The sequence below is a fragment of the Typha angustifolia genome, chromosome 2 (genome assembly GCF_048772165.1).
Source record: "Typha angustifolia cultivar Huaian chromosome 2, ASM4877216v1, whole genome shotgun sequence".
Lineage (NCBI taxonomy): Eukaryota > Viridiplantae > Streptophyta > Magnoliopsida > Poales > Typhaceae > Typha > Typha angustifolia.
In genome coordinates, this window is record NC_133240.1 from 9,035,001 (window position 1) to 9,050,754 (window position 15,754).

General features: G+C 35.5%; 2 protein-coding genes across 2 annotated transcripts in view; both read left to right on the forward strand.

Annotated features, from left to right (window-relative positions):
* LOC140771317 (signal peptide peptidase-like 4) overlaps positions 1 to 8,421 on the forward strand; it is an 8,784-nt gene extending 363 nt beyond the window's left edge. Inside the window, exons 2-14 of the mRNA XM_073112803.1 lie at positions 743 to 901; positions 981 to 1,092; positions 1,282 to 1,401; positions 1,849 to 2,000; positions 2,369 to 2,551; positions 3,309 to 3,343; positions 4,439 to 4,595; positions 5,489 to 5,542; positions 6,408 to 6,500; positions 6,581 to 6,723; positions 7,094 to 7,164; positions 7,693 to 7,776; positions 8,196 to 8,421. Of these exons, the coding sequence (XP_072968904.1) occupies positions 743 to 901; positions 981 to 1,092; positions 1,282 to 1,401; positions 1,849 to 2,000; positions 2,369 to 2,551; positions 3,309 to 3,343; positions 4,439 to 4,595; positions 5,489 to 5,542; positions 6,408 to 6,500; positions 6,581 to 6,723; positions 7,094 to 7,164; positions 7,693 to 7,776; positions 8,196 to 8,296 (1,464 nt within the window). The 3' untranslated portion in view covers positions 8,297 to 8,421. The remainder of the gene's footprint in view (positions 1 to 742; positions 902 to 980; positions 1,093 to 1,281; positions 1,402 to 1,848; positions 2,001 to 2,368; positions 2,552 to 3,308; positions 3,344 to 4,438; positions 4,596 to 5,488; positions 5,543 to 6,407; positions 6,501 to 6,580; positions 6,724 to 7,093; positions 7,165 to 7,692; positions 7,777 to 8,195) is intronic.
* Positions 8,422 to 11,026: 2,605 nt separating this feature from the next.
* Positions 11,027 to 12,627, forward strand: LOC140770768 (aquaporin PIP1-2). The gene is made up of 4 exons (XM_073112038.1): positions 11,027 to 11,455; positions 11,678 to 11,973; positions 12,065 to 12,205; positions 12,311 to 12,627. The coding sequence occupies exons 1-4, from the start codon at positions 11,125 to 11,127 to the stop codon at positions 12,404 to 12,406; spliced, it is 864 nt and encodes a 287-aa protein (XP_072968139.1). The 5' UTR covers positions 11,027 to 11,124; the 3' UTR covers positions 12,407 to 12,627.
* Positions 12,628 to 15,754: the final 3,127 nt, after the last annotated feature.

Below are 15,754 nucleotides of genomic sequence, written 5' to 3' on the forward strand. Positions count from 1 at the left end.
ACGAAAGATTAATTTGGTTTCTCTTATTTAGTTTGATCGGTTCCGTGCGCAAAAAATTAACTGGAAACACCGTTTAGGGTTTTCTAGCATCAATGTTTTGGTAGATATGATTGATTGCTAGTAAGTAGTCGGAGGAAAAGAATGAAAGAATGGGAAAACCTGAAGCTATGATTTAGTGATAGTTTTTTTTTTTTAATCTGGAATTTGAGGTAGACTGTTTGTGTTGATTTTTGATATTAGTCAGCAATCTTTGAGAGTAGAATGTTGTACAAGAATTTTCCCGGTGGTATCTAGCTTGCTATATGTGTAAGTTGTGTGCGACTAATTTTGTAAAGTTACTCAAAAGGAGGATGTTAGTATGCTACATATGTAATTTGTCCTTTTCTTTGCTTTGATAAAGATTACTTGGGTATTGAACATGACAAGCTCCTTAACTGCACCTCATTACAATCAATGAGGTCATGTCGGAGTGGATTGATGATAGACTTTGATTAAGAAAGGATGATAGAGTTTTCTGCATGTATTTGTGAATATAATTAAGAGAGTACTTCTACCAGGATTCAAAATATTAAACAAGTAAGAGAAAGGATACTCAGCTACCCATTTGGTTCCGGCTTGTGAAAGCTTGCCTTTTTTTTTTTTTATTGTTAATGCATTAGCAAAATTTGATTTTTGCCAACCGCTTCTTCCCCTGCATAGCTGGCTGTGGTGATTATATTTCGTGTTGTCTTGTTTTTGTTAGGTGAAAGTGCAAATTTGGCTTAACAACACTGAAGAGAGTGAGTTTGTTGGTGTTGGTGCTCGCTTTGGTCCTACGATAGAGTCAAAAGAGAAAAGTGCCAACCGAACAAGGGTTTCCTTATCAGATCCTCCTGATTGCTGTACCGCACCTAAGAAAAAGGTTGGTCCATCTGAAGTTATTTTGATAGGCTTGTTGCATTCATTTCTTTTGCAATCTTAAAGTCCCTACAATTTCTTAGTTTGCTGGAGATGTCCTGTTAGTTTATCGAGGAGAATGCAAATTTACTACAAAAGCAAAGGTTGCAGAAGCTGCCGGTGCTTCTGCTATCATTATCATAAACAATCATAAAGGTATGCACTGCTTATTGAATGTTGTAGATAGAAGGAATTAAAAAATGCTGATTGTATCGGTGATATTCTCTATTCCTGGACATTTTGCATTTGTCACCATCTTTGACCTTACTCTTTCTAGTTTTTTTTTTTCCCTTTTTTCCGCCTAAGCTTATTGTGACCCTCAAATATTTTGCCTCTATCCTGCAGAGCTATACAAGATGGTCTGCGATGAGAATGACACGGATCTGAATATACATATTCCTGCAGTTATGCTGCCACAAGATGCAGGTGCCAGCTTGGAGGAAAGTCTTAAAAATGGTGATTCAAGTAAGTTGTAGTATTTGGCGAGGCTCTGTTGTTTTTTGTTTTCCACTATGAAATATGAAGTGGTAAAATGCAACTTCTAATAATCCTTGTTTCATTTTTCATATTCCATGCTCAAATTAGTAAAGGAAAATTTTAATTATAACTTCTCAAGGTTTGGAAACTTGTTATTCACCCTCTAGTAGATCATTTGATTCATTTCTTCTGTTCTTTTTGAATCTCTTGCATGTTTACTATGCAGAGCAGTATTCTTACTTCTTAGCTTTCAAGAAACTATAATTTAAAGCATTAATAACTAATTAAAATGCCATTTCAAAGTCTTCCACATGATAGTATGATACCAGTGGCATGATGCCATTAAAAATCTTATTTGTTGCTATTTAGTTATGGTTCTCATGTTATCATGGTTCCTATCTATTATCTTAATTCAATTCTTTACATTTCCTTCAGTTGCGGTGCAGTTATATTCTCCAGATCGTCCACAGGTTGATGTAGCAGAAGTATTTCTCTGGCTTATGGCAGTAGGTACAATCCTTTGTGCATCATATTGGTCAGCATGGAGCTCTAGGGAAGCATTTATTGAACATGACAAGTTATTAAAGGTATCTGTCATTGAGTTTAGCACTTTTTTTACCGATTTTCAATAATTTAAATTTTTAGAGTAGTTGGTGAGTTAAGATAGTACCAGAGCAGAAGTCATGAGTTCTAATCCTATTAGGCTCATATGTCATTCAAAGTATAAAAATCTTTAACCATTTAAATTAAGTCAACTTGTTGAGCCATCAAAACATCTTGGTGTAAAAGTGATGGGGAGTGAAATATAGAATATAAGAACAACTGATCTTTAATAGCTTAAGCTTTTTAAATTTGTTGGTTAGTTAATTTGTATTCCTTGGAGTATGTTACTTTATTCTTTTGTAGGAGCATTATCGATCCTTTTGCAGTTTAATTGGTGGAATAAAGCTTTCAGGATGCCCAGGATGATGTATCAAACATGGAAGCTGTAGGTTCCAGTGGTGTGGTGGACATCAACACAACTTCAGCTATTTTGTTTGTTTTGATTGCATCCGGCTTCTTGATCCTACTTTACAAACTCATGTCTTTCTGGTTTGTGGAGGTTTTGGTGATTCTATTTTGCATTGGCGGAATTGAGGTTTGTTTTAACCTTTTTTATTGTTTCATACCAATTTCTTTTCTCATGACAATATGATGAATATATCACTATGTAATAGTAAATATTATGTGAACTTATTAATAAGTAAATAAATCAGTATTTCTAGCCATGTTTCTGAAGCACCTCAAGCTTAGGAAGTAGAAAGTTTATTTGTTACTCATGTTACTTTTAAAGGTGACCTGTTCATCAGAACTAGGGCCGAGGATTTTGTTTAAGTTATGTTGTTGATATGTGTCAGAGAACAGGGAATTAGCAAAAATTCTTGTCCTGAGTTGTTATATCCAAAGTGTCTGCGTTATATTCTCTAAGAAAATTGCAATAGATTTTGGTTTAATTTCTTTGCTCTATTTGTATTAGTGGCATTAGTATTGAATGTTTGATACTTTGATTTATATAGCTGTTATGACTGTTTCGCAATGTCGTATACCCCTTAAGTTCAGGGCTATGGCCTTTTTGTTTATATATATATATATATATATATATATATATATATAATATTTATACCCCTGATTTTTTTTTCTATTTTTTTGTTTTGTTTGCTTCATATGAAGGAAAAGTTAAAGGGAGTACTACTTTGCATCAAAAGAATTGAATATGTGTTGCAAAAAAATCCTTACTGAATCAACTAGCTTTGTAGTGAAAAAGGATTTTTGCAGTTGTGTTTTCACTTTCATGCATACTACTTGCACTTCTTTCGGTAATGTCTTTATCAATTGTGTATTCCTTGCTGCTTCAGGGCCTGCAAACATGCTTGGTGGCTTTATTATCACGGTATGTATGTGTCAGTTGATTTCTGATGAAAATTGTTATGTAGTTAGTTTGAAGATTGAACTGGCAAAAGATAGTGTTATAACTTGAAGAATTTAGTTTGTCCTTTACATTTACAAGTCTTGTTTATCCAAATTAATTGTACTTAATTATTGTTGGCAAATGTATTACGTAGGTTTTATTTTCCTCTATAAGGCTGGAGTTAAGTTGTTAGATGTCTTACTGAAGAGCATCCATTAGTGCTGCAAGTTTCCTGATCATTGCATTTTTTTTTATTGGTCCCTTACATTCTCAGATGTCAATGCCATATATTTCCATTTTTTGTATAGGAGCTACCAGATCACATTTCTCCTGGTATCTGTGTTACTATGTCATCTCTAACCTAAGTCATGCATTATAAAAAGATCACTAATGTAAGGATGCAAATACAGAATAATCATTTAATATTAATATATTATCATCAGTATTGGATGTTACATGACAAGCCAGAGAACCTACCTTCATTACGTAAAGACAACTAGGTTGTAGTCTTTTAGGTGGTCATCTTAATATAGTGCACATACGTTGTATTAGATTGGACCAAGTTACTGGGATGTGCAATCTTACATCCCCAACCATGAATTTTGTTATTCTATTTCTTCCAATTTTATCACTGTTTACATCCATACTCCACAAAATAGAATTAAGTAGCAGGTTACTTTGTGATTGTAAAACATATTACCAAAAAAGCTGAACATTTTAGTGACATTTCAGAGAAAATATTTGATAATTTTGAGGGTGGGATTTTTGAACTTTTGTCCTCTATCATTTCCTTGACACATGTAATCAAAGATCAAGGTGGTAACTGCAAGCAAAGATTTCATGCTCATGAAGATGACACTGTTTCAAAGAATGCTTTTCTTTATCTATATGCTCAGGAACAGGCTACTAGAACTTGTGTTGCATACTTTGGTTTTGTGCTGTACTGCATCTTTCCTACTTATCTGGTAGATGATGTTATTTGTCTTATATTTATGGTTGCTAACCTGAAACCACTCATAACTTTCGAGACTGTGTGCTTTGAAGTGTCATTAACATAAGGTGGATTTGCATTTCCAGATGGTTTAAACATGCTGCGGATTCGTTCGTTAAAGTACCTTTTCTTGGAGCTGTTTCACACCTTACCTTGGCTATCTCTCCGTTCTGCATTTTATTTGCCGTTCTATGGGCTATTTTTCGCCACATATATTTTGCATGGATTGGCCAAGATATCCTGGTAAGGATGTAGTACTCTTGAATAGCTGCGTTTGTCTACTACAATATAATCAATTATAAGCAGCTGTGCCATTGGTGCATTGTGCATTTTCACCATAGTTTCCACATTTCCTTTAACTATTATAGGTTTGGGACCGAACTATCGTACGATACTAGTTGTTCTCATCTGTGCTTTTGGGCAGAGAGAGGAGATGAAACTTCTTTATCTCATACTGGCAATGCACTTATCAATAGTTAGGAAGAAAGGGTTGGTTATTTGTTAATATTGGTTGTAATTTGTTTCTGTCATTTCTTTTGAGACATCATATTGGAGGTGTAACCTGGGCCATAATTTTCTCATCTTTGAGATGTCTCTGGCTAACTTCATATTCTTGGGAAAAGGCTCACATAGCCGGTAATGATGCACCTTGCTGTCCGGTTATACATTACTATGTGGTAAAAGACAATATCCAATTTAAGCTAGAAATAGTATCTTTTGTACAGCTTCATTTGTTTTCCTCTAGTAGGTATTGTTGTTGAAGATTGTGTTGTTCTGTCATAATTTGCGTAGTGTGGACTATTCTGTGCACTGGCTTATCAAATTCAATGCTGCTTATTTTGTAACTTTTACTGCCTTGACAAATTCAACGATGGCCAAGTATGTGCCATCTGAATTCATGTTTTACATTTCAACTGATTATGGGATCATCACAACATTTTGTTCTCAACCAAATGACTTCACTCCTTGGCGTCCAACAACAGCAAAGCTGTTCAGTCCCAGCTATTTGGGACTGTGAAGTGAAACTTGATTCTTAAAATGTTGTGCATTCCTTTTGAATCCTGTATCCTTTTAGATCGTTATTGTTAATTTCTTGTGGGTCAATGCTCATTATTTTGCTTAATTTTTCCAATCAGGGAATTGCTTTAATCATTACAGTTCTTCAAATCGTGAGAGTGCCTAATCTCAAGGTATGCACTTTTGTCAAATTTTATGCTTTACATAAATCATACAGGTACATTACTTATAATCTTTATGCATCTTTGATGTGAGGCAATTTTATGTTTTTGAATGTCAAATGTAACATATCTAGTATCCTTTGCATAGTAAAGTAGGTTCAGAGATTTTGAGGTTTTAATGTAGGTCCCAAAGAGAAGGATCTCCTATTGACAGCGTAGGCATTTTAATGGGCAGTTTTGCACTGAGACTCATTTTGTTTCAGCAATGAGCCATACCAAGGTCAAATGTCCTGAACATATTAGCTGAAAGTTTGAAAGACAGCTCAGAGCTGCCTACTTCTCAGGCTAGGTTGGGATTGAGTTAGATCATTGTTACATGGTTCAGTTTTCTTGGGCCCTGAATTTTAGGTTGAGAAAATCAGGCGGCTCGAGGCAGCTCATTGGCGACTCTGCGTCTACATACAGTAAGCACTTTAATTGGACTACCAAGTCAAATAGGCAGTGAACTATGGAAGCAAAGGTGAAGCAGGGGAAAGAAAAATAATGGAAAAGGCAATTCATACTAATTTGAAAAGTTGATACCGGCCCCAGTGAAGATTGATGGATATTTTTTAGAGGCAGAAGAATAGACATTCTATTGGACCAGTCTTGTTTCACTTGAATGTTCATCTGATTTTTTTACAAAATCATGAGAAGTTTGCCCAGAAGCTTATTTTATTGATTAATAGTGTTAAAATGGATAAGCTGTATGTCTTGAGGAAGTTATTAGTGTAAGATATTATTGTGTCTTCCCATACACATTATCCTTTCCTTGTCATTGGTACCGAACATGTCATGAATGTTCACTATTTGAAACCATTGTTGTTGGACATGACAGGTGGGCACTGTTCTTCTTGGTTGCGCCTTCTTGTATGACATATTTTGGGTTTTCATTTCAAAGAGATGGTTCCACGAAAGTGTAATGATTGTGGTAAGTGTTATCAAAAGATCAGTCTTATGCGTTAAGTGTGACAGTTGAAAGGTTACCTTACTTGTAGGCTCTTCTTAAAGGTTGCTCGTGGTGATAAAACTGGAGAGGATGGTGTGCCCATGTTACTTAAGATTCCTCGAATGTTTGATCCATGGGGTGGGTACAGCATAATTGGTTTTGGTGATATCCTCCTACCGGGCCTGCTAGTTGCATTCTCATTAAGGTTGGTTTCGAATCTTATTCTGCAGTTCATTATCATGATTAAGACTAGTAGCTGACTGAAATTTTCCTTCATGTTATGCTGTTCTATCAGTTTCATTCTTCTGCCCTATCAAATTGTTTTAACTTCTACTTGTATGAGCGTGACACAATTTGGATATTGTAAGGATAATAATGGCACTGTGGGCTTTCTAGTTGTATGGTTTAGTAGCTTAATATCATTCATCTTATCTATTTCCAGTTTTTCTTCTGTATGCATATTTTAGCTGGATGCCTACTTAAAAGGTTTAATGATCTTAAAAGATATATCACGTCAGGATGCTTATGAGGAACATTTAAGAGTATGTAATGAATGTCTGTTTTGTTATTTTCAGATATGATTGGGCTGCAAAGAAAAACTTGCGAGCTGGATATTTCTTGTGGACAATGGTAGCTTATGGTTCTGGTAAAAGTTTTCTCTTTTCTTCTATAATAAGTAATAACTCTCTGAATTTGAGCATGTATGGTTTTGAATGGAAAATAAAATGGGATAATAGCAAACCTATTCTTTTAGTTGCTTTACAGGCGATTAAAGCTATTCTTTCTCTAAACATTGATCTTATTGTTTTGTTCTTGTTCAATAAAGAGATGAAGCTAGTAGAGATAAGTACTCCCAGATCATTAATTACAAAGTAAGAGTGGTTCCCTATTCTTTCCTTGTTTGACATGGCAGCGTAAAACATAAGATAGTTCTTATTAGTTTATCTGTATTCAGTTGAATACAATATAAAGATATACTCCTCCAATACTTTCTTAAGATATTACAATATTCTTCCATGACAAAGAAAATTCTCCTTTAGTTTCATTATTATCATTAATAATATTAGCTACAATGATTATACTAATGCTAATGATAAATTTATAACAAGATCCTAGTTAGCAATTCTTATAATGCCGTGTGCCTGAGCATTCACTCCATGTTCTTTTCTCTCAGGTCTTCTCGTAACATATATCGCCTTGAATCTTATGGATGGACATGGTCAACCAGCTCTTCTTTATATTGTGCCCTTCACATTGGGTAAGTAATGGATTGATAAGCTAAAAAGGGACTGCCTTTATATTGGAAGTATTAAGAGATAGGGAATCCTTTGTAGCAATGTGATTGTACTGCTACTCATGGGTGCCAATGGTTTGAGCCATAACATTTAGACCCTAACCAACTAGACTGTTAAACAAAGCTCTTGTCTGGCATAGGCCTGTGGGGCCAATAACCTTAAAACTGAATGAATTCAAGCTAGCTCCTTGTTTATAGCTTTTAGATTTTAGCTAACTGATCTCAAGTTTGAACTGGCCCATATATTAAAAAAGAAAAAGAGGATTTCGACATTTTTCAGGTATCTCTTTTGAGTGCTAAACTGCTTTGCTGCCTAGTGGAGATCCCCAGTTGAGCTCCATAGCTTATCTATCTCATGTTAACTACTTCTGAATGCTATGCAGGTACCTTTTTAGCGTTGGGGCTGAAAAGGGGTGAACTCGAGAACTTATGGGCAAAAGGAGAGCCTCACAAAGTTTGTCCCCACCTTCAACCTGCACAATAGATGTCTATACTTAGATTAAGCTCATGATATAGCGGATTGAGCCAATGTAATAATTTTACTACAAAATGATTGAGTGCTTGATTTATGATCTTTGTGCATGTTCAAAGTGGTAGCAAACAATTTCAGTGATGGCGTATATAGAATTAGTAGTCATACAGATAAATCATCCCAAAATAAATTGCGATGGTAGACAGAAACATCAGCATCTTCCAAATTAAAGTCTACAGCTTCTGAAGATTGTAGGTACAAGTGAAGGGTCGGTAAAGTTATGCTCAATTAATTGCATTTGATAGCTGATTGAAACTATTTCAAGGGGCCCATAGAAGATCAAAGCACAGGGTGTTGACAGAAGCGTTATCAGGTTATAAACAAGTCATTCTTGTAGGAGTTATATAAAATACTTCTGAACAGCATCATAATTAACTATATATTCTTCCTTATCTCTTCGTAACCTCCATGATTAGTGAATATTATTAATAGTCTTCGATTGCTGGGGCGTCATCCAAAGGATTAATTAAAGATAGACAATTCTATGAATGTTACATAATTACTTGAAATAGATGAATAGATTGGACTTTCTATCAAATTCAAAGGAAAGCCGTAAAAGATATTGGAGAGAGTATTAGCTTGTTAATCCCCCATTAATGCGAGCTCAAATATATGCATAAGGCTTACTTCACGTGCTATTAAAAATTAGTCGCCTGGCCCTTCGAGAACTAGCTACGTGTCGAACAGTAATAGGCAGGGCGGTTAGCGACATGAGGTAGTGCCACGTGCTCCACAGTCCAAAGGGAGTTGGTTTGGGCGGTCGAGTAGTGACGTGTCCAGTACGGTGCGAGGAAATTTTAATTGCTCCTTTTCTTTAAGGGAATTTTTCATTTGACTCCTAAACTTATGATAAAAATATCAAACCCACTCCTCCTCCTATGCCATCCTTGTGGATTTATGAAACGATAGGACGTAAATTGTAATAAACACATAGTATAAGGTGCAAAATAAAAAAAAGTCCTTTCCTTTATTTTCTATAATGTTTTGTTTTTCTCATGTAGCTCTTTTTTTCTCTTCTGATGTTAGAGTGGGTCCCAGCAGTGGGGGATCATGTGGCCAGAAATAGAGGAGCGGCGAGGTGAGCTGTCTGATATGATTGTACGCTTTCTTTAGTGCTGGGGTTCCGATGGCCCACCTAATTGACGGTACATGTACCGCAAGATTCAATGCGGCGCCGGATGTAGGAAAACCAAGAGAAAAAAACACTTGTTTCATTCTTTGCTCCTCTCAGTGGAAAATGTCGACATTTAGGACATAAATTAGTCTAAGATTAGGGGACGCATGCATGTCGATATTTAGGTTTATATTTTAACGTGCAGTCAAATATATTAATTTCTTTGACTTAATTGGATTAGGTCGGTTCGTTTTTCTAAGGAACTTGATTACGATGTGCTGAAATTTGAGGAGGATTTTTTTATTTATTTTATATATATATATATATATATATGTAAACAATATAGTTTCTAGTCCAAAACTTACCGTGCTCTTACCAGTGAGAACTTTTGTAACAAAAAAGCGCCATTTTTAATATAATTTTAAGCTAATTAGGTTTAGGATTTTTACATAATTATCAGTTAAAACTTTTAAAATATTATAATTAAAACTACGTAATTTAAAGTATTATAATTATCACAAAAATATTTTAACTCTTTCGGAATTACTGTTATAGTTAATTTTTGACAGAATATCGATAAAAGATTATTATTACTAATTAAAACACGTATAAACTTATTCGACAAAATACTCTCTTTTTAAATTTAGAGTATAAAATATTTATCAATAATGTTTATCTCATATAAAATAAGATAATATTTGTTATATTATGGTATTAGATATAATACTAAATTTATACAAGACAAAAGACTTAATTAACTATTTTGATAGCAAATATAATATTTAAAAAATTTCAGTGGTAATTATGCAAAATCTCCTTAGGTTTTAGTCCACGAGGACTCAAGTGAAAAAGAAAAAAAGGAGATATGTAGCCGTTGGCCAGCATGCGAAGTGAAGCAGGACTTGTATCACGCGCGTTACCAAGACGTCGTTTACCGTAACGGTCGGTTCGCAGACGAGAACCGAATTCGCGGAACGGATCGGCTTGTGGACACTCATGGTGAACGTAAGGGAAATTTCACCGAAATTTTAAAGTTTGTAAACATATATTGCACATTTTATATGATTAGACCCTGGAATAATTCATATTCTTCTTATATTTCACGTCAGACATCTTTTGCCACCCAATAAACCCCCCCTAAATAACTCTTTAACCCTTCAAATCATTGGATGTTAAGACTTAAGACCCTAGTGTAATTGTCTGGACTAATTACTTCTTGGTTTATATGCACTTCTAGCCATCTATATATTCTATATGTGCAATTATAGATGGGAGTAATAGAAAATCCAAGAAGAAAATTGGAAAGAATTTAAGGCATAAAAATTAACATAAGTCTACAAGAAAGATAAGACCAACCGACCACCCTGTCCATATCCTACTCTCCAGAGCAATCTCTAAACCACCAATCGGAAAAGATACCAATTTTATTACTTTAAAAAAAAAAATCTTATCTTTTGAGCCTTATTAGAGCTTGCTAGAAATAATTGAAGCTTAGTTTTAAGCTTAGCTTAGCTCAGGTAACCACAAAACAAAAGCCCACTTCTTTTTCCCATCTATTCCTCCTCTATAAAACGTTCCCACTTCAGCTCTCTTTATTCCTCACAAGCCTTTTTTGTTGTAGAGAGAGAGAAGAAGAAGAAGGAGAGAGGAAGAAGAGAAGAGAGAGATGGAAGGGAAAGAAGAGGATGTTAGGCTTGGAGCAAACAAGTTCTCAGAGAGGCAGCCCATAGGAACAGCAGCACAAAGCGATGACAAGGACTACAAGGAGCCCCCACCAGCTCCCTTGTTCGAGCCAGGGGAGCTCATGTCCTGGTCCTTTTACAGGGCTGGGATTGCAGAGTTCGTGGCCACCTTCCTCTTCCTCTACATCACCATCCTCACTGTCATGGGTGTGAGCAAGTCCACCAGCAAGTGCTCCACTGTGGGCATCCAAGGGATTGCCTGGGCCTTTGGTGGCATGATCTTTGCCCTTGTCTACTGCACCGCTGGCATCTCAGGTAAAAACCATCTTCCCTTTATAATTTATGGTGATGTTTTGTTTTGGTAATTGGGCAGGTGGGTCTCTTCAGGCTCATGTAGATTTCTTCTATTTCTTGAAAAATAAAAAATAGAAAATTAACATCTTTGATCCCAATGCTTTAAGTGCACAAACAAACAAGTTCTAAAATCTTTAGCTATCTTCAGGATTCTTGATGCATTTTGTTTTGGTAAATGGGCAGGTGGGCATATCAACCCGGCAGTGACCTTTGGGTTGTTCTTGGCAAGGAAGCTGTCCTTGACCAGGGCAGTGTTCTACATGGTGATGCAGTGCCTGGGAGCAATCTGTGGAGCTGGGGTTGTGAAGGGGTTCCAGAAGGGGCTCTATGAGAGCAAGGGTGGTGGTGCTAATGTTGTGGCTCCTGGATACACTAAAGGTGATGGCTTGGGTGCTGAGATTGTTGGAACCTTCATCTTGGTCTACACCGTCTTCTCTGCCACTGATGCCAAGAGGAATGCCAGGGACTCTCATGTTCCTGTGAGTAGCAATCCATTTCTGACCCCATTTCACTTTACAATCTTTTTCCTTGCAAGAATTTGTCTGATGATTCTTGAAAATTTTCTTGCAGATCCTTGCTCCCTTGCCTATTGGCTTTGCAGTTTTCCTTGTTCACTTGGCCACCATCCCCATCACTGGCACTGGCATCAACCCAGCCAGAAGCTTAGGAGCTGCCATCATCTACAACAAGGACCATGCTTGGGATGACCATGTAAATTTCTCAACAAAGCCCACTAAATTATTATTTTTAAAGGAAAAATTAAGTCCTTACTAACTACATCCTTAATTTGTTGGTATTTTTCTTCTCCATTTGCAGTGGATTTTCTGGGTAGGACCATTCATTGGAGCTGCACTTGCTGCCTTCTACCACCAGATAGTAATCAGAGCTATCCCATTCAAGAGCAGGCCTTGAGCCCATCAACCGACTCTGTGCTTATTGTGTTGTGGTTTGTTTGAGATCTTAATCTCCTTTGTTAATCTATCTATCCTGGTGTTTATGGGCCTGTCTATCTATCTATCTATGATGATGGCCTTCTTCTCCAGCTTCAGTTTCATGTATCGCTGCACTCTGTGGTTGTTAATCAAGTGTGTAAATTAAGTACTACGACTACTTTTATAAAGTTTTCTTCAGCAGCTTCTAGAGTATATTATTTTTTGTTGATAGCCTTATCTTTCTACCTAATTCTATGATCACAAGTCCTAACATCAAGTTAAATTAGCCATAAAATGGTACTAAAGAAAGATATGGATGAGAGAGAGAGAGAGGGAGAGAGAATATTATTGTTTGTTTAGTGAGGGGGTAAAGATGGTGGTAGTAGTTGGTAGGACAATGATGGCTAGTAATGGTGGCCTGGTGGGGGGAAGTGATGCTGGATAAGAAAGGTAGGTTTTCTTAGGCAGACTGGCCTTGCACTTCCACTGTCTACTTTTGAAAGCATTTGCTCCTTTTTGTCTAGTCTTCAAGCAAAAGCAACGGCCCTATGTGTGCTGCAGTACACAATTCGAGAGAGAGAGAGAGAGAGCATTGGGCTTCCAAAATTGGGCCTGGAGAGTCATCCTTAGTTTTTATGGTGACAAAACCTTAGGGTTTTTTTTAAGGTCCAAGTGATACCAATAAGAAGTGCTCCAGTGAGGTATTTTATGGGCTGACGGAGTGCCGTGCCTTTGTCACCGTTATCTTCGGTCAGTGCCTTGTTATTTTGTATTCTTCCTCTGTCTTGTTGGTTGACATTCTTCGATTCCAATTGTCACGTTGCCCTCATCCTCTCATTCTTTCCCTATCACGACGGCAACTTGTGTTGCCGGTGCTTTTGTCAAACCGTAGGATTTTTTTTCTTTTGTGTTTGGTCTCGTAGTAAGGTTTTAGTTTTAGGTTTTGATTTTTTTTTTCCTTGTCTTGATTAGCTAGCTCTCACTCTTTTATTGTTCGAAGATTCATGAGGTCACATTGTTAACTATTGATTTGACAGAATCTATTGGCCGACTCAAGGCTCTCCATTCTTGCCTATCTACTTATGTGCCCTCGAGCTTGATACATTGTATTATTTATAGTGATGTTTATTATAGATCGAGCATGAAGCTTGTGACAAAGAACCGTCTCTCTATCCTGCTCTATTTTGTGTATCAAGTTATATTGATATAATCTTGAAAGCCCCCGTGAGCTTTTCACCAAAAGAAGAAAAAGACTAATATATCTGAACATTTTCTCATTGAATTAAACACAGTTAGGTCTTGTATATTTTGAGTTTAATGATTCCTAAACTGGTTCAGTAACCAAACATCTTTTTATCTTTTTCATATCTAATCAACTTTACTCTTAAAAAATTTAAGACTAAAAAATAAGATTAACTAATCTAACTCAGGACTTAGTCTCAAACTAAATAAGGCCTTAAAGAATATGGTGTAAATTGAATAAATACCTAGAAATCTTTTTTTTTTTTTTTGGTTTTCTTCCATGTATGCCGCTCCAAATTTGACATATATTTTTCGACAGCAAGTACTCTTTATTTTGTGTATGAATACCTTTCAAATATAACTAATTATTAAAATATTACAAAGTTAACTGTAAAAAAATTATAGAAATACTCTTATTCTTATCTGTATACTCCTTTCAAGTAAGTGTATGTATGACTTTTCATCTGATAAATAATTAAAAATTTTGATTCATAGTTCGACAAAAAATAACCCCAAGGGTGTTCATGCAAAAACTAATTTGGGCCTCCTGAAAACTATTGAGCCCATTCATGCTTAATCCAATCCTAAGTTAATTCTCTCTGCCCAACACTGCCTTGCTGCTCCAATTTGGGCTTAGAAGGCCAGAAATTGGACGTTTCATATCTAGGCTTTGAGCCCCATAATTCGGCTTTAAATTAAGCCAACTAAATTAAGCGAGTTTAAGCGCATTAAGCCTGGACCTTTTTACATTAAAAAAATAATAATAATTAGAGAATTTTATAGATCACACACTCTATTTTATCTATTTTGTGACACAATAATTTTGTAATTCGACCCTTCTTTTTTCATATAATTTTTATTTAACACCCTATATTAACGTGAGCTATAACAGCTAAAAATTCTCTCCTACTTCGCTATGAAAGTGATATAAGAAAATATGAAGATAATAGAGGACAGAGAGGTGAGTGATTTTAGTAATTTAATTAATATCAGTAAGTGAAAATAAGGTCAACAATTTATAAGAGAAAGTAAGAGCTCTGGGTACAGAATTATTAAATAAACTATAAAATAGTTATAATTTAGGGCAAGTCTAATAATTAAGCATGGCCTATTAGTTGCGGGCTTGCCACATAATTACCGGTCATCTTCATGATGCCATAATGATAATGGCTTTTGTCGTCCAGATTAGTCCACCTTTACGTGACCAACATGACGTTTAAATAGTTTCCATTCCATTAATAAAAGTTCGAGATTGTGATATGAATCCATAGTCCATACTCTGTTCACATATTTATAATATGAATCCATAGTCCATACTCCTTATAAAATCTTTTATGGACTCGCATTTATGACACACACACACCCCATTTGCATGTAGTTTTGATGTAATTATTAATTAACTTAGTAATAGCTAATTTAACATCAAAATTATTAAAATGTCTTTTCTTTTTGGTTTTACACTTGTTCCATCTTAGAGGGCAAAAATATTAAAAATTTAAAGGTGGTTTTAAATAGAAAAAAAAAATTAATCCATATATATAAAGTTGTCATGAGTTTAATATGGAGTAAATTTTTTATTAAAACATTATATATGGTTGTGATGGAAAAAAGAATCATTAATATATATAATGGATCCTGTTCCTATAGTATGCAGACTTGTGATGATGAATAATAATAATAATAAATAATTTTCCCTATATATGAATATAAATAAATAATGGACCAATAAGTGCAGATTAGCCACCAATGGGTCCATAACTCCATCCCATCCCCATGGAGGCATGGGCTATGATTCAGATGTCATTAGGGATGTCATCTAGCCGACTTTGATTTTGCCGACCTTCATTCAAATTTAAATTTAAAGTAATTTCAAGCTTAAATTCAAGCTCCTAAGTCAAGACTAATTTAATCCTGAGTCAAGTCAATTATAAAATATATATATAAACTAATAGAAATCTCTATTTTAGAGAAGACTTTTTATATAAAGTTTTATATTACTCATATATATATTATTATCTTGAGGCTTATTAAGCTGAACTCGATCCAACCGGCTTAATCGAGCCGAGCCGAGCTCGAGCCGGCTCAT

Bases quoted from the DNA above. Each gene is read 5' to 3' on its own strand.
- LOC140770768 (XM_073112038.1), top strand. From the start codon at position 11,125: ATGGAAGGGAAAGAAGAGGATGTTAGGCTTGGAGCAAACAAGTTCTCA. The intron at 11,456-11,677 runs GTAAAAACCATC...GTAAATGGGCAG, and splicing joins CTGCACCGCTGGCATCTCAG to GTGGGCATATCAACCCGGCA. The intron at 12,206-12,310 runs GTAAATTTCTCA...CTCCATTTGCAG, and splicing joins ACCATGCTTGGGATGACCAT to TGGATTTTCTGGGTAGGACC.